The sequence below is a fragment of the Diorhabda sublineata genome, chromosome 4, assembly GCF_026230105.1.
Source record: "Diorhabda sublineata isolate icDioSubl1.1 chromosome 4, icDioSubl1.1, whole genome shotgun sequence".
In the NCBI taxonomy this organism is placed as follows: domain Eukaryota; kingdom Metazoa; phylum Arthropoda; class Insecta; order Coleoptera; family Chrysomelidae; genus Diorhabda; species Diorhabda sublineata.
The window spans coordinates 24,159,250-24,180,559 of NC_079477.1; the positions used below are offsets into that span (position 1 = coordinate 24,159,250).

General features: G+C 30.8%; 2 protein-coding genes across 2 annotated transcripts in view; both read right to left on the bottom strand.

The window, feature by feature from the left end:
- Window positions 1-9,436, bottom strand: part of LOC130443230 (elongation of very long chain fatty acids protein AAEL008004-like) — a 32,388-nt gene extending 22,952 nt beyond the window's left edge. Inside the window, exon 1 of the mRNA XM_056777758.1 lies at window positions 9,048-9,436. The gene's annotated coding sequence lies outside the window, so the exon portion shown is untranslated. The remainder of the gene's footprint in view (window positions 1-9,047) is intronic.
- A 5,067-nt stretch (window positions 9,437-14,503) lies between these two features.
- Window positions 14,504-21,310, bottom strand: part of LOC130443231 (elongation of very long chain fatty acids protein 7-like) — a 52,143-nt gene continuing 45,336 nt past the window's right edge. The window contains exons 5-8 of the mRNA XM_056777759.1: window positions 17,884-17,940; window positions 17,586-17,828; window positions 16,963-17,127; window positions 14,504-15,134 (exon numbers count right to left, since the gene is read on the bottom strand). Coding sequence (XP_056633737.1) covers window positions 14,946-15,134; window positions 16,963-17,127; window positions 17,586-17,828; window positions 17,884-17,940 — 654 coding nt within the window. The 3' untranslated portion in view covers window positions 14,504-14,945. The remainder of the gene's footprint in view (window positions 15,135-16,962; window positions 17,128-17,585; window positions 17,829-17,883; window positions 17,941-21,310) is intronic.

The following is a 21,310-nucleotide window of genomic DNA, read 5'->3' on the forward strand; positions in this document are numbered from 1 at the left end:
TAACCAAAATCCGGACGTCCAAGGTCTTCTAGAAAGGTCGAAAACAAAATTCGTTGGTGCAAAAATTGAAACCTCGGTGTGCTGGTCAGAAGCTTGGCTTCGTTAACTAGATGATTGACTGCTTTTCAACGTTTACCAATATCTACAAACATCGGAAGCCTGCGGCCTGCAATGTCATCTCGAGAAATTATGGACTCTTACTCTTTTGAAAATGAAATGGGGAGCAGTTACGATGTATGTTCTGTGCAAATATTGGGCGATTTCTTTTCAATGGTTCCAGCAGATCGAAGCAACTTCACTTGCGGTTGATTTTCTCACTGAATAACGAACTGTAAACACGTAATATTATAGTAACGTCCTAAAAAACACTCGATATTACAGACTTTGGAAACATTGAACGAATTGGATTTGGAAACTCTGGATCATCTTCCTAATAGTCCCGATTTGTCGTCCTGCGACTATTATTTAATCGATCCATCGAAAGCAATTCGGTTGTAAAAGAATACGAATGTTTCCGGAGAGGTGGCAAAAGTATGTAGATTATGACGAAAACTGTCAAACATTTCATCTCTGTAACTTAATAATAAAATTTTTTATAGAAAATTTGAACCACCCTTGTATATTACTATAGGATTTGACAATATCTCAGTATATCCAAGAAGAGAAACTTTAGTTATCATGGAGTAAAGCTAGATGATTATGATAGAATTTAATTTTGTCGAACCATAATGTAAAAGTTAACTTGGTTTCAATAATCTGACCACTGTTCTCGTTGGACGTCAAGACTATCTAGAATACTCAATGCATGTTTATTCTCTCTTAAATACTAATCCTATTGTATACAAAATCTATAATTAATTATATTTATGTCGTTAGAGCCATATCAATACAAAAATAAAGGTTAGGCATTTGATAAGTTAATGAAACTTCAAGTGTCTAAGGTACATATGGAATCGCTTAACTACGACGTTGGTTCCCGTAGGGAACGGTCAGATTACAATAAATCTTACCGAATACAATAGCAAATAAAAGTTATTTATGATTGATGTTCCCATTAGGAAGGTCGAGATAATTTCCAGATTTTTCAACAAACTTTCACGCACTACACTAGTATTATTAGATTTTTTGTTTCGTCATACACATTCACTTGTCAGATCTTTTAAAAATTTCTCGAAATTAACGAAATTTAGTCTGTTGAAATTACATAAACAAATAATTAAATGGATAAATGCCTGACCCAGATAAATAGATGCGTCAGGAGGTAAGTTATTATGGAAGTATTAATATAGACATAGCAACGTGAACAACTGCAATATACAAAATTGTGATCAAAGCAGACACTGTCAATGATTTAGAGAGATTTCACTTTCCCAAAACTGAATTTTTGTGAAAAATGTCAATGGAGGTGTCATATGAATACCTGGCCGGAAAAACGTTGCATGTAGGAGAGTGACTGATGTCCAAAACGCAATTAAAACGACAACTGGCAAACTAAAGAGCAACATATAACGTTTTTCCACTAAATAAAACTCATCCAATTGCAAAAACAAACTTAATGGGTGTACAAAATCTACCTATTCATTGATATGTTCAATCACATTTTGGTGAAAGATTTGGGATATTGGAGGAGGGATAATAAGAAAATTGAAGCGATTAAGCCGATTTTATTGACAGAAAATAAACAAATATTTACATGAACAATGACACAAACATTTATAATGAACACAAGTTACTGAAGAAAATATAAGTGGTTGCTACCTTAGCTCCAAAATACTACAAAACTGATGGAAGAGTTTTATAAAACGCCCTATGGTCAGGATCTGTGAGACACCGAGCCATATCCATGAGGTCCTTCTTCTTCTCTTTTGGGCAAGAGTGCTGAGTAGAGGTTGGGAAGATCCTTGACGTCACATGGATTAAACCGGGTCGGAAACACCTGTTCATCCAGAGGTATTTTGTTATCATGATTTTTTCTAGATTTTTCCACTTTGATCCAATACTAAGAATGGTTTGTTTAGTTTTGCACCAACTATTACGTGTTTCCAATCACCTAGAACAAGGGCTTTCACTCTTTTCTTTGCACGTTCGATAAGAATGAAATCTCTGTCAAAAAGAACAAATAAATGGTCGGTTTTTCACTAAATAACTATATAGGATGAGCTTATTCCAACTATTGTTTTGGCCTGTACATCGATCTGACCAAACTAGGGGGTAGTGGTCGAAATTTAGAGGTGGTGTATCTCAAAATGCAAGATCCGATTTCCTTCGAACAAACATGTTTACAACGATGCCAGTCATATTGTGCATTGCCAAGTTGTATGTATAGTACTGACGTTGGTAGTACACGTCCTCGTGAGTTAACATAGGTTTAAAGACTTCCTGTAGGTTTACACATATTGTTATAGCATTTCTGTTTGGTGAATCATCTAAAAGAGTCAGCTTTGCAATGATGTAGACGACTATCAACTTCGATCGACTTTATCTCTTCGTCAAATTAAACTCTCTTTTCAAAATCTTACCAAGCAAAGTAGAGTTTTCTCGATTATCAGGGTATTTCTGTTTGAATAAACGGTGGAGACACTCGAACATTTTTTAGATGAGACAATTCGACGATTCAAGTGAGTGCCCCTCTTATCTTTTAGTGCAAGCTGACCATCTTTTATTTTTTGTTGGTGTTGGTGTAATGGCAAACGTTTTACGACACACGGGTTTCACATTCAAAGAATAATCAAAAGAACCTTGTCGTGTTGATGTGGAATCTGATTTACCAGTACGCCTTTTCCGTGGTTCACGTAGAGCGATGAATTTAAGGAGTAAAAGAAATTATCACAAGCCATTGAACATCCTCGAGGATTTGTAGATGGAACCTTTTCAGGAACGACATCGTCCTTTCCGCAATTGGCTTTGTATGATTTTCCACTGTTTTACATAATTTTACGCTTCTTGTCACTCCATTCGGCGAACTGAACAGCACGTTTACGGTTATTCACTATTTCTAAATCACTAGCCGTTATATTAATGATGGGAAATGAGTAAACAACAAAGTGGACACACTATGAAACCTCACAGCAACAATACAACGTGGATATCAGCGCTGCCAACATGATACGTTTTTCTACCAAACCCAAGCGTGATTCGCCTCCCTTCTAGCGCATTATAGGCTATCTAACGGTTTGAAAACTAACTACTTCAAGGTGGAAGTCGATCCAAAGATCGTTTATCCATCAAAAACTAACTGAACTTTTCTTACGTGGTTTGATTCGTGGCCCCCCGTAACATTGCAATTTATTCTAACAAATAAAACTTCAGCATTACATCATTGTAAACAATACGTTATTTTCAAGCACCCCGTATAATTAAAAGATACATTAGATCTTATAAAAGTGAAAGTTATGGTTGTGTAAATGCATATTTTTTTTCCTGCAATAACATCAATAGGATTGTGTAGTTTTTAACGAGTTGGTTGAACGCACTACCGAAACCGAAAAAAAAAAACAAGTTCCACCTGATTCTGTATAATAAAATGCAATTCACAACGACCTAAATCTTCTCAATAGGGGAGATGCGATGTACGTAGAGAGGTCTATCATTTCCTAACATATAAAGGTCATAATTAAAAAAAAAAACGTGATTCTTGTTCAATATATTCGTCTTTTATTTTCACAAGCTTTCTAGAAAGCCCGACCAAAGCTTTTATGACACTTATGTCAAATATAATGCATCTTTAAAGTTAAAATATTCGTTAATTCCATTTTCGCTGCTAAATCTTTTATGTCTTACCTTGGCTTTCAGCTTTGCAAACAAAAAATAATAGGACCGGGTCAGATCAGTGAAAAATATTTTTTCGCGTTCGATGCAACAATCGATTGTATGTTTTTTTAAGACGAGCCAAATCCAACAAAAGTTATTCCCGTACGAGGCATTTCGAAGCAAATGGTTGCCTGTTTTTATGGAATAACTACAGGCATGTCGCCGCCGTTCTATTAGAGTAACGTAGAACGGCCAATTATAAATGGTACACCAGCGTTTGTTTGCCTATGTGAGGCCCAGATATAATGGATCTTGATAAAGGATTATCTTTCAACTTTCATTTTCTTCTAAAGTGTAAAGATTTACATCAATAGTTCCTTCAATATATTACTTGTTTCTACTTACTTGAATGGTATTTACGTGGACCTCTGTGTCGAGTCCAACGTTTATATCTGGAACACTTTGGGAATCACTGAACTAGATCAATCTTAAGCTGGGTCACACTATATAGATGGAGAGCTTCGTAAATTTGATGCCATTCCGTGTTGCAGAGCTACATATAGCTTGGGAGGAACCGGAGTGTTCAGTTCCCAGCCAGGTGCCGAAGAAAAAGGTAGATCTTGTAGTAGCCGCTGTTTTCGCCGCATCAACTATGATATTTTCAACAGAGATAATAGGATTGAATTTGCTATACAGCTGAGCTATATAGCAGATCACCAGTGCCTTATTTTGAACTTGTAGCAGAGCTTTATAGCTGTGCTGCAAGTAGCTCTGCTACTTAGTATAAACCTTGCTTTAGTTTCCATTTGGACGAATGTGTGTGAACCTTGCTTTAGTTAACATTTTGACGAATGACAGTGTGAACCTTACTTTAGTTGACATTTTGATGCATGTGTGTGAATCTTGCTTTAGTTTCCATTTGGACGAATGTGTGTAAACCTTGCTTTAGTTAACATTTTGACGAATGACAGTGTGAACCTTGCTTTAGTTAACATTTTGACGAATGACAGTGTGAACCTTGCTTTAGTTAACATTTTGACGAATGACTATGTGAACCTTACTTTAGTTGACATTTGGACGAATGTGTGTGAACCTTACTTTAGTTGACATTTTGATGCATGTGTGTGAATCTTGCTTTAGTTTCCATTTGGACGAATGTGTGTGAACCTTGCTTTAGTTAACATTTTGACGAATGACAGTGTGAATCTTGCTTTAGTTAACATTTTGACGAATGTGTGTGAACCTTGATTTAGTAAACATATTGACGAATGACAGTGTGAACCTTACTTTAGTTGACATTTTGATGCATGTGTATGAATGTTGCTTTAGTTTCCATTTGGACGAATGTGTGGTTTCAAAAAATATGTTATTTATATCTATAAATAGTTACACAATGGAGATTGCGGATTGGTGATTGTTTATTGATAATTTAAAAATGTAGGTCATCGATTTGTTGAAAATAAACCAAAAATGAGATGACTCTTGTCAAGTGAAATTAGTACATTGAATCAACGATTACAGTAACGTATGACGTAAATTGTCACTTTCACTTTCTTCGAAGATATTCATTCGTTCGAAATATTTGTTGTTACATATATAGTTGTTTGGAAAATCGTCTGTCAAGGTTATTTGCCCGTCTAATGCATAGTGGAATTTCGTCAAAATAAACAAATCATAATATTTTTTGGAATTACTAAATTATTAATTTAGAAAAAAATCTGTTTGTTAAAAACATTTTTAAATCAAAACATATATTTATATACATATATATACAACAAAACAACAAATATTTATCAACAAAATTTTTATTATTGTTTATATATTATTGAAAATATTTTGTAAACAAATAATGAAAATAAACGAATTTGATCATTAGAAAATTTTATATTTTGACTGAGATTATCTTTCAAAATAAAAAGCAAAATTAATTAAATTGCCAATAACGAATTATAACATTTTATTATCTTAGAATATTGAACATTAAATAAAGTGCTAGTCGTTTGAATAACATTTTTTGCCAAATATGATTTTATTCATCAATGTAATCTCCAATTCCAATGCTTCTCTAACTTCTCGAAGGTTTTGTCGTTTGCTTCAAAATAGGCTTCAGTTTCAGTTTCTTCACTTGAACTGAAATCTTACCAGCGAGCATTTTTCTGAGATCAGCAATAGCCAGTAGTTACTGGGGGTCAGATCTGGACTATAAGGTGCATGAGGAAGCAATTCGAAGTGTAATTCGTTCCATTTAGACAGAAACAGTAGGTTTTTCTTCGAACATTTTTCCTTGATTTTTGCCTTTAAACGATCCAACAATTCTATGTAGTATTCTCTGTTGATTTGGATATAATCGACGATACCATAACCTTCCCATCTGAATATTATGTCTTTGGACGCTTCGGACGCGGTTCACCGGCTGCAGTTCACTCAGATGATGATAAGGGCTGTATGGGGGATGTAGCATCACTTCCAGCCAAGCACCAATAGATTCCCACGAGTTGCCGAAGATGTGTGAGGCCTCGCATTATCAAGGTGGAACCGACTTGACATTTCTGGCAGTTTTTCTTTGATTGCTTCATTCAGTTTCATTAATTGTAAACAGTGAACATTGGAATTGATCGTTTGGTTCCTTGGAAGTAGTTCAAAAAACACGACACCTTTGAAATCTCATCAAAATGACAACATTAGCTTTTTTGTTGTTTTACAGCTTTCGATTTGGTTAGTGCTGGTTCATCGTGTTTTCTTCTCAATTGTTTTCGAACTACGTTACTGTACAGGACCCATTTTTCATCACTGGTGATGATCCTTTACAAGAAAGAGTCGGTTTCATTTCGTTTAAGTTGTATATCGCAAAAGTTGATTCTTTCAATTCGTGAGATATCCAAACATCAAGCTTCTTAACTATCTTAACTATCCCAAATATCTAAAGTGTTTTCCAATTGTTGTCTGTGATAAATGTACACTCTTCGCAACATCTGGAACATTTATTAGACGATCCTCTTCAATTATGTCTTTGATTTGGTCTAAAGTTAGGTCAATGTGACCAGTATCATGTGACAAATGGCAAAGTACAGCACTAACATAAGATATTCAAAAAATGACCGAGATTTCAACTTTGGGCCCTTGTACTTTTCAATCGAAATTTCATCACAAAGTTTCGATCGTGATGTTCACAAAACTGTGTAATTTGTTCACAGACATATTTATGTATTTTTGTGGTGTCATATTTTGACTACATAAGTAGAACTATAACTGAAGCACCGCATATTGATAAATCAACAATTTTAAGACAATACAACCCTGTTAATAAACATAAAATTTATACTTGACAATATTAAGATAATAAATCGAATATTTAATGAAGTTTTATTAAAATAAGAATTCATCTACGTCTCAATAGGGTTGAGGGTATTTAGTTAGACTCAATAGTAATTTATCACTTACTACTAGCATTTCGATTTTATCTCATAGAGATGACACAAAAAACTTGCATTGGATACTATAACTTTCAAATATAGATCAAAATATTCGAAAAAACGTTATGAGTTATCAGTATATGATGTTTAAATAATATTTTGAATAATTTTTTTCTCCTACATAAAAAGGAATATATCAACAATTAGCTTCATAATGTTTTTATGTTAAATGCAACTCCCTGTATATTATACGTAATAAACGAGTGTTTAATTGTATAAATAAAGGCAATGAATAACTTTTATAATCTTAAATTATCGCGAAAAAAATTATTTTTATTTTGACTTAGTGATTAAGTTTAACAATAAAAATCTTCGTGTTGAAATATTTTTCTTGTTAACAATATTATAGGTTTCAAAGAGTATATTTACGTCATTATCTAAAAAATTCAAATGTTAAAATTAGATATGTACAAAACCTCACATCAAAAATAATCTTTAACAGATTAATCCAATTTATGTACATGTATCATTACTAAGTACATTCCAGCAGAATTATAATTGAACAAGAGAATCATTTTAAGTTTTTATTGTATTTAAAGTTTATTATTGAGTGTTAATTTTTATACTCTTCAAATTTATTCAAGGATTGCATTAATTATTCAACCTAACCTCAAAAATGTTTCGATATTTAACTGTTGGGCAACTCACAAAAGGTAAGTTGTTCATAAATAAAAATAATCGATGTTTAATCAGTCCTAACTCGTATTTTACTAATAACTATTAATTTCCACTGTAAATCTATCGTTGGAAACAAATTTATTTCTTTTTAAGTAATTAAATAAAGCCAGTAATAATATTTCTAATTATTGTTTAGTTACATGGTAATTCCCAGTTTTTTATATGTTTTGTACGTTAATCAGAAATAAAGACCAAAATATATCGATTCAAATCAAATTATCAAGATATTAGACGTCCAGTTGAGTTTTTAAATGAAATAAAAATAGGATCAAACAAAAATCAAGCATCTACAATTTTTGAATCATTCCTCGTAACGTAACAAATAAGAATTAATCTTTAAAAAGTTCATTTCCTATGGTACCATAAATAGACGAAAAATGATTTAAAAATAGGTGTGAGCGCTATAAATTGATTATTTATTATTCTCACCTCGTACTTTAGAAATTAATTTAATTTATAATTTAATAATTTATACGCATAACTTTATGGTATATCTAATTCAAATCAACATTTTAGGTGTAAAACAAGGTTTACTCTTTAGAAAAAAAGTATTAAAAAATTTAGCCCCTATCGCTCCCAAACTTGACAATAGAAAGTAGAATTTCGTATTTTGCATTCATTGATTGAGTAAAAGTAGGGTTAGGTAACATCGAATTATATTCAGTAGCCAACAAACGATTGTATCTTCATCGATATCAAATTACAAGTTTTAAATATGAAATCTAATTTTGAAAATAAATGAAATAATAACGTTTATAAACATAATTGTGACAAGAGTTGAATTATAATACAATTGTGGTTATTTTTTCGTTTATCACACCATTCACTAATAATTAAAAACTAGAAAGTTTTTATTATAATAGAATTGGCTTACATAGGTATGTATTATTTTATTAAGGGTAACGTTTAATAAGAGATAGAAATAGTAAAAATTAACAAATTTAAATTCTAAACTTTTAATAAAACAAATGAATTATATCTAATAGGGCATTTGTGAATAGATATTAAGTAACCGTGGATTGTACGACTAGCCAGAACTACTACAAAAATAGTAGCAAATACTGTTATCATAATAAATGAATCATTAAAAAAATTTGGTATATATAACTGTCACATGAGGATATGAATGAAATAATAACTACAAACCTTTTATAAATCGAACCAGTTGGATAGATCGAAAAAAATCCAAATAATCACAGTGAGTTTATGTTTTGCCCACTCACAAAAAATTATCACCACTGAAAATAAATCACCCGGCGGTTCTTAACGAAAACGTTTAGAGTGAGAGCCCACTTGAAATAAATTAACTAAATTAAGCTGTAATCCGACAATATATATGTGCAATTTTCTAATGTTTATCACTGAATTGAACACATTGTTTTAATTTTAAATTAATATAGGCGTGCCTCACTTTATAAATAGGAAATCGGTCAAGACGCCTCTGAATGTGACAGCTCACTCGAATTCAATATCTAGGGTTTCGTTGCGTTCTTTTGAGCGAATCGGGAAGAGCAGTTATATATAAGCTGTCGTATTACGACGATCATTCCCGAACGCTAACTAGTAAAGCTCGACTCATACTTCAGACTCCGTGGTCAGTATTCAGTTTCGATCAGATTTCATCACTTAGAGAAATGGTATTTTTTTTTAAAATTATTCCAAAAAAATATCCAAATAACGAATGAAATATTAGAAATAAATAAATATTAAAGAAACTACTGTGAAGTAATTTTTTTAACTACTAAAAACTTAGAAATCATGTGAATTTTTATTTATATTTTGTTAATACGAGGGGAATAGAAAGAGTGTGAATAGAGTTTTGTACATTGTCCACCTATAATCAGAATTTCGTCATAATCATTTGGATTCACCAGAAAAGATAAAAATAATAAAATTAACTTAAAATAATGTTGAATATTTTGTTTCCTAATTACATTTCAATTAAATATAACTTATGAATTTTTTGTCAAGTAACGTGGAATTTTATTTTAAATTGGGTTTTATTTAATACCTTTAGATAAATTAGATGGAATAAAACGTAAATTAAGTTTTTTTTTATTTATACTAATTGGTTTAGACCGATATCTAACTTTCATGACAAATGAAAATTAGAAATATGTATAAACAAAGTGGTTCTTAAGGTTAAACGCAATATATTAGTCAAGCACTTTATGAAGCCTCAAATGTCTGTGCTGGATGATAATTTATTTTGAAAACAGCTTGATTCTATCATAGTCAGTAGGCTAATGTAACAATGAAGTTTATAAGGAATTTCAAGGTAATAGGTTCGAAGATATAATCGCTTAATTAAAAAAAGTATATCCTCCCTAAGAATTAGGAAAAAATGTTTCACTTACGACCAATTCAGTCGTTCAAACTTTTTATTATTTTTATTAATAATTGATAAAGTTTGAAGTTGGGAAAACTTCAGAAATTGTTAAATCTGACGTTCTCTCATCAAAAATTTTTCTTCTTCATGATTTTCTCATTTTACTCCTTTCTTAAATTCGAATGTTTTGATAATGCAGCTGATTCATTTAATTTTTCTTTGCTAGACTATAAATAGGGTTAACAAACCTTTTAATAATCTGTTTTTGATGATCAAATGTCGATAATGCCATTTATTTTTTAATAATCTATAATTATATATTAGTACATCGAAGCCCAAAGATATTCCTTATACAGGGTTAATCGTTTCATAGAAAATTTATTAAATAAAAATCAAAGAATTCGATCATGAGGGGTTTATTCAAAATATTTTGAGGTTTTTAATGTTCTAAAGCATATATCAATTGAGAAAAAATTCTTGTTAATTCCTTCAATCACAATTTTTCCTAATATACATCTCAAAATAATGTCACAAATCTCAAGTTATGGAAAAATTAATATTTTTTCCAAAATTTTCGTCATTATCTAATTAAGTATATTATCTGGACTCGATTGGTTTTTTTTTAAACGTTATTTCAACTAGAAAACCCATCAGTCATCATTCTACTTTTATTATACGTACAGGGAGGGTTAAAAAAGTTGTTGCATCACAAAGAATAACCAGTGGGAGTGTTTGATACTTCACACAGCGTATTATTCAAAATTAATAACGTAATCTTAAGAAAAACCAAACAGTCATCGTTCTACTTTCATTATACTTACAAGGAGGGTTCAAGAAGTTGTTTCATTAAAAAGAAATTAACAAAATAATTACTTAATATTATTAAAAACCCATCAGTAATTATTCTACTTTTATTATACTTACAAGGAGGGTTAAAAAAGTTGTTTTATCATAAAAATATTAATTACTGGGAGTTTATGATATCACATGTAGTATATTCAATAATATTAATAGCTATTGCTATTTTTTGTCACAATAAACCCGGGCTATTATTGTATAAAACTGATTTCTATAATTACGTTAACGAAAAAAATTGTTACGTAAAATATGTGTAAAAAACAAATTAAACGAAATTATAAACGATAAACTCATGATTTAATAGAGGCATAAATATTATAGGGTGAAGCAAAAACATGTGCAAAAAATATATTTTATTCAAACAAATTTTCAAAATGAGAAAAATAAAACGATTTATAAAAAATAATACTGTTCATCTCGCCGCTGGGACTCCCGAAACCTGAGACATATTTTCGAAACTTTTCCCTTGAAAATAAATCAGCTGGAGATAAGTCTGGGCTACGAGGGGACTATGGATTATCTCCAAATCGCGAAACTAATTAGTGAATAACGAATGAACTCTCGTTACGCCATCTTACTGCATCCATTTACTAATGTTGTAACCTTCAAAATGATGTAATTTCAATAACCCCACATCCTGCACTAGACTTGTTACAAAAGTGAAAAAATTTATGGTTCACCCAGTATTATGTCTTTTATTATTATTATTAATGATCAAATCAACTATACCTTACAAAACTACTTTGTATTTCGTCAGATATATTCATAAAAAAATAATTATCTTTATTCCAGTATAACAAGGTAAACATGAAATTGATCAGCAGCTTTAAGTTTTATTCAGTTAAATATTTGTATCAACAACTTGATTATAATGTATAATGAATGAATGAAGAGGGGCTTTTTGGAAACTATAATCAGATTAACTTAAAATTTATTGTATAATAGAATAAAGTACTACAAATAGAGAAAACTAGAAATTCCCTCGTATACAGCACGATTCCAAACAGATTATAACATGTTCCGATTAGGGATTTACTCATATCACCTTTCATCTTCTATTTATGATAATATCTGTATAAAAATCATTATCAACTGTGCTATATTACGAAAACTAATTGCTTTTGGTTCTAAATTAAACTTTCACTATCAATAATTGTTAAATAATACTTTCACGAATAGATCACTAGTTGGTAACGGTAGTAAATCAAAACAATAAATCATCGTTCCAATGGGATTAACACTTGTTAATCATAAGCAAAATTCAATTTACTAATTTTCGAATTCACGCCGAATTATGAGTCACAATGGTGGCCATTGTTAAGTGCTGGAACATTTTTAAAACAAGTTACCATAATGTCTTATCCAAAATTATCCAAACTCATAATATTCCTCATCTTACTTGTATAACTATTGGAACCATTTATTTTGGCTATTTCATTTGTATAAGACTATATATTTCTGACTAGCACTAGATAATATTTCACAGGACTTGATTTTGTTCAAAGTTATTAGAAATTCCATGTGTATAAAATTAAAAAAAAAATACGTCACGAAAAAATTAAAATTTCATTTTTGAACAATGACCATTGTTATAATAGTGTTTATTTTTATAAATTCGAAAAGCATGGCCTGCTATTTGAAAATCTAGTAACAATCACGCTCATATCACATGTTGGGACACTTTGCATTTAATGTCAATTTTTTGCATCTCAATTATGCACATTACTCTCTGATACTAATTGTTATACTAGATCTCGATTTCTTTTTCATTTTACATTCTTACAAAAGGATCAAAAAATATTTTGGAACAACAAAAGCAATGAAAAGTCATTAAAAACATCCACAGGAAATATAATCGTGCATAGTCGTGCGAGATCGTTTTGATATTAGTAGGATACCCTCCAGAGTTGTAATTGAAGATTTATTTGAAAAAACAAGGTATTGTTTGAGCTTGCATTAAGGTAATAAAAACAAAATAAAAACGAGTTAATAAATAAATAGCATCTTTCCTATAATGCCCCTATACTTAGTCATAAACATAGATAAATTACAATAGCATAGAGAAATTCTTCTATGATTAACTAGCGCAAGGACTTCCACAGAGTTTCTTGTGGAAGTCTTACAATTAGTGCTGTTTCATATCTCATTTGTCTCAAATCTGGAATTCAATTTACATTGTATAAAATTTCGAGCTTATTCTTAATTCTTTCATCATCGTAGATACTTTTTACTTAACGAACTGTTTTCAGAGCGTAGAAACAATAAATTTGTCTACTTCTTTCATGTTTCAGACATTCATTAAACCATTCCTAGTTGGTTGCTTTTCAATTTATTCATTCGTGAAAAATCTATTATTTTAATAATAAATCAACTTCTCATTTTCTGAAATATAATGAAATTTCATTTGTCCTGTCATCTATGTTAACTGATTATTTTTATTAGAAGAAATCTATCCTCTCAATTATTTCATAAAAAAAGAGTAGAAATCTGTAACTCATTTAGAAACATACCTGCCATCTATATATCAGAAGAAAAATTAAAATGAAACCAGGCGCTATGAATGTGATCACTCTGCCATCTATGCACAAATGGTAATACCCATTTTTATTTCGAGAAGGAAAGAGTATATTTTTACAAATTCCTATTTTATCAATCCATGAGGTTGATCATAAAGTTGCGACCTCATTTTTATGGAAAGTAGAGAGAAGGAGAACTGTGTATATCAGTTATATCAATTTTGCAGAGGGCCATATATTAAATTTTGAATTCGTAGGTGTGGCAGATTGAAAATAAAAAAAATGAATTGAATTATTATAACTTGCTTGCAGCTAAGAGATGGCGATACTGTCTTTCTTTCTCGCTTGTCTAGGCACGCCCTTGAAATTACTTATAAACATTCTTAGACTTGAAAGTACAAGTATTGGAAACTGCGGTAGAAGAATTTTAAGTAAGTTTAATAATAATGATTTTAGGTTATATGTACTACGGTACACTTCAATTTATCTACAATCTCTACATTCATGTCATATCCTTTGTCTATACCAGCGCCATTGTAGAAGCTTTTTGAACTGTCATTTATCGTATACAGCTGGACAATGTAATAATTCTTCTTCTCTCTTCCCCTCATATTCACTTTTTAATCACTTATGAAGCAAACTGGAGATTTTTCGAGACTTCTAGAACGCCAAAAGGAAATCTTTAAATAATAATATACGATTGATTTGAAACTGAATATAATTATATGTATGAATAATTATCAAATTCTTTATTTAGTCCACGCCACTGGTCGATAACTAGTTGGCGCGTGCTTACCACTCTCATTGCGATCAACTTTTTTATACTAAAATGTCTGCACTATATTTCTAATGATAATTATTCGATAATTATTGGATAGGTAATTGATAAATTAAACAGATTACATGTATTAAAATGAAGTTTACTCAAAAAAGTAATTCTACAAATAATTCTTGTCAAACGTAAGTTGATTTGAGACGTTTAACAAAAAATATATAAATATACAAATAAAAATTACAAATATTTACAAATCACCTTATATAATTTATTTTACACGATGTAGCACGTGCGGTATTAGTATTATATACCGATGTATATTTTCAAAGCTACTTTTGATAAATTTTATTTTTTTTTTAGACTCGTATTTCATAAAACAGTTGGTATTAATCCATCACAATGAACAATATATAAAAAATCTACAATTAATTAAATATATAAACAAACAGAGGCAAGTTTGTAATCGTTATAAATATTAATACAATAAATGCCTCGTACACAAACACCCTGAACACCTTGTGATGATAATAACGATGATAACCATTTTTGTAACAACTAAAATGATATTACATTTTGTCGTTCTTTTGTAAGAACGCTCTATTTCTTAAATCGCCATCTTTATTCGTCGTATAACCGTTCGTCATGGGTTTCATACCGTTTATTGCATTGGTATGATCGTAGAGAGCTTCTTGGGTGGTAAAACATATACCCACTTTTGATTTACTAGTATCGCCGTTTCTTTCTTTCGCCAACGCCTGAAATAAATACTATTATTTTATATATCACATAGAGGTAAAATAGAACAAAAAATTAACAATTATGTCTCATGTAAATGTAAATATCGATATACAAAAAAATAGATTTGGCAACACTGCTCCTCAATTGTCATTTTTTAAGAAAAAGTGACGTAGATATTCCGAAGGATAAGAATTGAATTATTTGGTTCAAATTTTATTATAATCATATAATTTTTTCTAAATTTTATATTATTTGCTATAGAATAATGTTTAATTATGGTAAAGCGGATATTACCGTCCGCCATTCTAGATACCAAACTTGTTTATTGCTCCTTCCTTTACGTTTAATACCTTGGTTACGTACGAGCGGCAAATCACAAATATACCGCCATTTTGCATCATGGCTGTTTTGTGTGTCAATGAAAATGTAAAACGTGTTTTTGTTGTTGTGTAGTGATTTTTTTGACATATTTGTTGTTTTGCAGTGATTTTCTTAAATAATAATTTTTTTGTGATAGTTGTGCTGTTTATTCAAGTACGTATTTTATACTACTATTAGTCTATTACCAGTTGAAAGTGGTTTGAAGAAGACTACGAGGTTATTTTATGCTATACCATTTCATTTAAAAGTTTTTTCTGTTTAATTTTTAAATGCATGTACACGAAAAAAGTAATTTGAAAATGCAATAAAATTAAGAGAGGTGATTTCATTAGAAAAAATTAAAACAAATATAACAGGTGGGGTAAATAGAATAATTTCATCCAATACAGTTGCTTTCGAGGGCAATACAATGTTATAGAGTTCATACAATTTTTCGATTCCATCTTTATATGTAGTACGATTTGTCTTTAGCTTCAAAATAGGTTTCAGTAATAATGTCTTAATAAGCGCAACTTTCTGTCCAATGAGGTCTGAAACAGAATAACATCGTTGAGGGCCGAATCTGAAGAATATAGCGATTTGAAGCCAAACTCTATCATCGTTTACATTAATTTGTGACATGGTTGCATGAAATATCACTTTCTTCTTCAAATGAAACAATTTTTTTTTATTTTGTCTTTCATACGCTCCAATAATGCTACGTAATACTCGATTTTCATACTTTTTGATTTTTAAATATATTCGATTAATATTATACAAGATGCATACCAAAATACTGATGTAATAACCTTGCCAGAAGTAGTAGTAGAAGAACGACAAATTTCTACAGGTGTCCTTTGAAGGTTAGGGCTAATTTGAAATCATTTAGATTCAATACTACGTACTTCCTGCTTTTCAACTCAAAAGAATTCCACTACATGGCAGTTCCACTACATTTTCGAAAGAAGTGGGGTATAGAAATGAGGAATCTGAAAAATCTCCTAGCTCCACCAAATAAAACATCAATCTTGAGAACTAACAATGGCAAAATCAAAAATGATTACCATAATAGTGATCTAGAAGGAATAAACTCAAGCTAAGAAGAAGGAGAAGAATCCATTGGAAATGAAGTCGAACTAATTGAAGATATAATTATAAAAATAAATGATATAGGAGCTATTTAGAAGAACATATAAATAAAATTAATGAGCTTGAGATAACATTAATAAAAATTGTTTTTTACTTCATTTATATCTAGTACTGCCCTCTAATATGAAAGCTACATATCAAAATGAATATACTTCACTTATCATAAATAATTAGTAAAATAATGACAGTAAGTTGAAATTTACCAAGTCAGTTAGTTACTTTAAGTCATATTTAGAGCAGAAGCATTGTTAAAAACTTTGCTAGTTTAATGAAAATATTCTAAAATTGTTTTTATTATCTCTAATGTACGACATATAACTCGGTGCAGTTCATTACCTCGGCTTTGGCCTTCTTTTTGTTGTAAGTTTCTTTATAAAAGTTGGAGAACAAGAAATAAAACATAACGGCATGCATTCCAATCCACCAGACGAACGCTTTTGGATAATTGCAATCAATAAATAATAATTGGAAGGCGTGAAGCATCACCAAAACAAATTGGACCTGAAAAAAAAAATAAAGTTCTCTACAATTAGTTTTAAGCTATCTACCGTTAGATAGCGCGATAAGCAAGAAAAACTTACTAAGTAAGGTTAACGCTAGATGTAGGGAATTACTACTTTAGTCAATTTTATTTTCAATTAATGTCGAATTTATTAGCAACAAAAACATTTCATACGTAAATACGTGAATAATTCCAAGTAGACGTGAATTGCAGAAATAAAATACCACGTTGTAAAATTGAAAAAATTCTGTTTTTAAACTTTATAAACAATAGCAACCATTGTTATTATTTCCGCATAGTTTCTATTAATCAAAATGCACAATAAAATTTTTAAAAATTAGAGGACGAAAGTATAGTATCTTCACTTGCTATATACAGGGCGTCCCTTTAATAAAAACTGTAAATTAGGTAAACAGAAAGTCTAAAAAAAGATTAGATTCAAATAAATAATTAATACCATTTGAATAGCCGTTAAATATTTCTTCCACCATAAGAATTTTTGGTATTTGGGTCCGAGGGCGGCGAGAAGATAATAACTATACATTATAATGTGGACGAAAGTATTCAAAAACCCGAAGAAAGTAGAATGACCGCCTGGAGTGAATTTTACACCGAACCATACTGACATTGGCATGATTCCGTGATGAATTACATGAAGAGTCGAAACGTGGTCGTATTTCTTACGTAGTACGAAGAAAAACTGAAAAAAAATTTCCATATTAGATATAGAAATCTGAATTTGTTTTATAACTTACCGTATCAAAAAACTCTGTGAATTTCGATATGTAGTACCACCAACAACCACTGGCTGTCTAAAAATAAAAATATTGTCATCATTATAATAGTTTATTGATTTTTTCATCAAATTCATGCATAATACTAATTGCGCAATTGAATCTTATCAAATATATATATATATATATATATATATATATATATATATATATATATATATTTATACCGCTGCTCATCTGCCATTTTCGCAACCATTCATACATCTTCACCCCATTGTAACTTTCCCTGGAATTATCAGCCTAGTTAATAAGTAAACAGCAGCAATGAACCATGAAGTTTAGTTAACTAAAGTCTCAGTAGAAAAACAACATATTAAATTACGACGTTTTCAAGATCTGGCAAACATTATTAGGACCTGACCTTTAATCTTTCAATGTCAAAATACAAGCTGTCAAGAGTGGGAACTTATAATTCATAATTTTTACGGAAATTTGATTAGAAGATTATTTCATTGAATAATCAACAATTTTTTGTGGTCCGGTTCTGGATTTTGTATATGAATTGAATATGAATATGTATTGAATAATGTATGATACAAAAAAACTCGTTACCATCTTAGCAACTACCTCAAATCTTAACATATATCATTAACTTTAATTTCACCCCTTGAATTACTTTTTTATACACGTAAAAAAACATGATTTTGAACATAAATTGTCGATACTAATGTAATTTTCGTTGCATTAGAATAAAAAATATCTCTGTAACGCTATTTAACGATTAGTGTATGGTTACTCATTGTCAGATATACATCATCCCATAAATTATCATTTATTCGAAGAAAATTTTATATAGGTAATAACAGATTGAATCTATACAAATAACAATCCAAGTCTAGAACTTCTATTAACGTATTGCTCAATCAGATAAGTGAAATTCTCTTCTTATTTGGTAACGGTAGACTCTTTCTCCGTAGCATAAACAGCGACGCTTGATTTATCTTTGGCGTAAGTATTCAGTAAAACCCTAAACTAGACTCTTACATATAACAAAACAAATAAATTCTTAAAAAATATGCTCTGGATGTGTTGCAAAAAGTAAAATGTTTGAAAACTTGCTTTGGATGTGCACCAATAAGTCATACACTGAAAACCGCGTTTCTAGATGTGTACCAACAAGGCAATCATTCAAAACCACGTTCCTGGATGTGTATCGGCAAGTCAAATTTCTCAAAATATGCTTGGGATGTCTACAAATAAGTCAAGTATTAAAAAACACGTTCTGGGCATGTCCTAACAAGTAAAATGCTCAAAACTATTCTGGATGTGTACCAATAAGTCAAACACTAAACACTGCGTTTCTGGATGTGTACCAACAAGTCAAATTCTTAATAGATGAGCTTTGGATGTATGCCAAAATGTTTCAAAACTTGTTCTGGATGTGTACCAAAAAGCCAAATGCTCAAAACCCCACGTTTCTGAAAGTACATCGACAAGTCAAATTTTTCAAAGTATGCTTGAGATGTCAAAGTTTTATTTTGGATGTGTCAAAATTCTTAACAAATGAGTGCCAAAATATAAAATTCTTGAAAACTTGTTATTGATGCGTAGTAAAAAGCTAAATACGTTTCTGGATGCATACAAATAAGTCAACTTCTTAATAAATAAGCTTTGGATGTGTACAAGTGAAAAAACCACGTTTCTGGATGTGTATCAACAAGTTAAACTTCTCTAAATATGTTTGGGATATCTACATACAAGTCAAATATGAAAAAACACGTTCTGAGTTTGTCCCAACAAGTGAAATGTTTAAAATTTTATTCTGGATGTGTACCGACAAGCCAAATACTCAAAACCGTGTCAGTCAAATAATAATTACAAGTTTTGGATGTGTACTAACAAGACAAATAATATAAAACATATTTGAAAATTCGAATTATTTTTAATTTTTTGGTTGAATATGAAATGTTTGTGTTGTAGTATAATTCCAGTCATTTACATCGGCATTTCCATTATACAGCATGTCCCAAAATAATTTAATATCGATATTTTCGTTTTCAAACTTGTTTTGGATGTGTGCCAACAAGACAAATGTTTAAAAACTCGTTCTGAATATATTCGAATACATAGTCGAGTACTAAAAAACAAGTTTGAATGTGTACCGGGTATGTAAGACTGTGTTTTAAACACAGTCACTCAGTACCTAATATTTCTTTAGTTTTTCGCTTAATTGACGGTAATAATTAACAGTTTTTTAGACAGATTAGTCTATGATTAACGTTGCGAAATAGCTTGTGGTTTACAACAATAAAAAAGTGCTACGAAACCTATAAATTAAAATATCGTTAAGACTTGTTTCGCAATTTGATTTATAATTAATTAATTTGGTTCCAACTGCTTTGAAAAGAGAATAAAAATAGAATACCTGGACGTTTGTGTGGTAATGATGGACAAAATTATATTGAAAATGTAGTATACAGTTCAAACTGAAAGATAATGTCTTTATTTTCAATAAATAACATTGAAAAAAAACTTCTTTGTATATTAATGAGCAAATAATATCAGGGAAAAGTCAGGGCATATATTTTTAGAGGAATGACCTTCTCAACTTCATTATTTCACGTGTTTTTTTAGTTCTACACTCAACAATAATGGAGTTTAGTCTTCGTTTATGATTTGAAGTATGGCAGATATTTAATCAAAAATATTATTTCAGTATTGGTTCCTTTTTAAGGATCGTGGACAATAGGTGCGAAATCAGGCTAGTGACCGGACTTCTAATCGGACACTACCATCTAAGATGTTACCTTCACACCATGGGTATCTCGCCCATGGTGGTGCATGGAGGACGACGAAAGTTTAGGCCACGTGATCTGTGAGTGCCCTCAACTTACACGGGCGCGGCTTAAACACCTTGGCAAACCCTACAACTTGCCAAACGACATCAAAGGGCTTAAGCCAAAGTGTCTGACGGCTTTGGTAACGTCAACTGGGGTACGACGGGCCTATCTGAAGGCTCAACGGCTTCAACGGCCACCCACACCTATGAAGTATGAAAGATCGTAGACCTAGTGATTGACATTGCAAATTCCAAAACACTTTTTTCCAAAACAAAGGAAAATGTTTAGAAACGAGTTAGTTTACATAAAATCAACTACATTGTTTGTCTTCCCTATTCCATGAGGAACGATTAATTTTAACAACACCGTCTCGATTTAATGTTTCCCTAAATCGGTAATGAGTTTTTTTTTAACTGATCCGCAAGTATCTACAGAGTGTAGCGTGTACTAATTTAAAGGTAGGCGGAGGTGCATCGGCTTTTTTTCCAATCCCAAGATCTACATAAATCTATTAACACCCTATAAAGATATAATGAAAGCCATAGATACTATTAATTAAACAACCAAACAACCATACAAACGGTGTTAGTTGTGGGAGTAATGGGAAA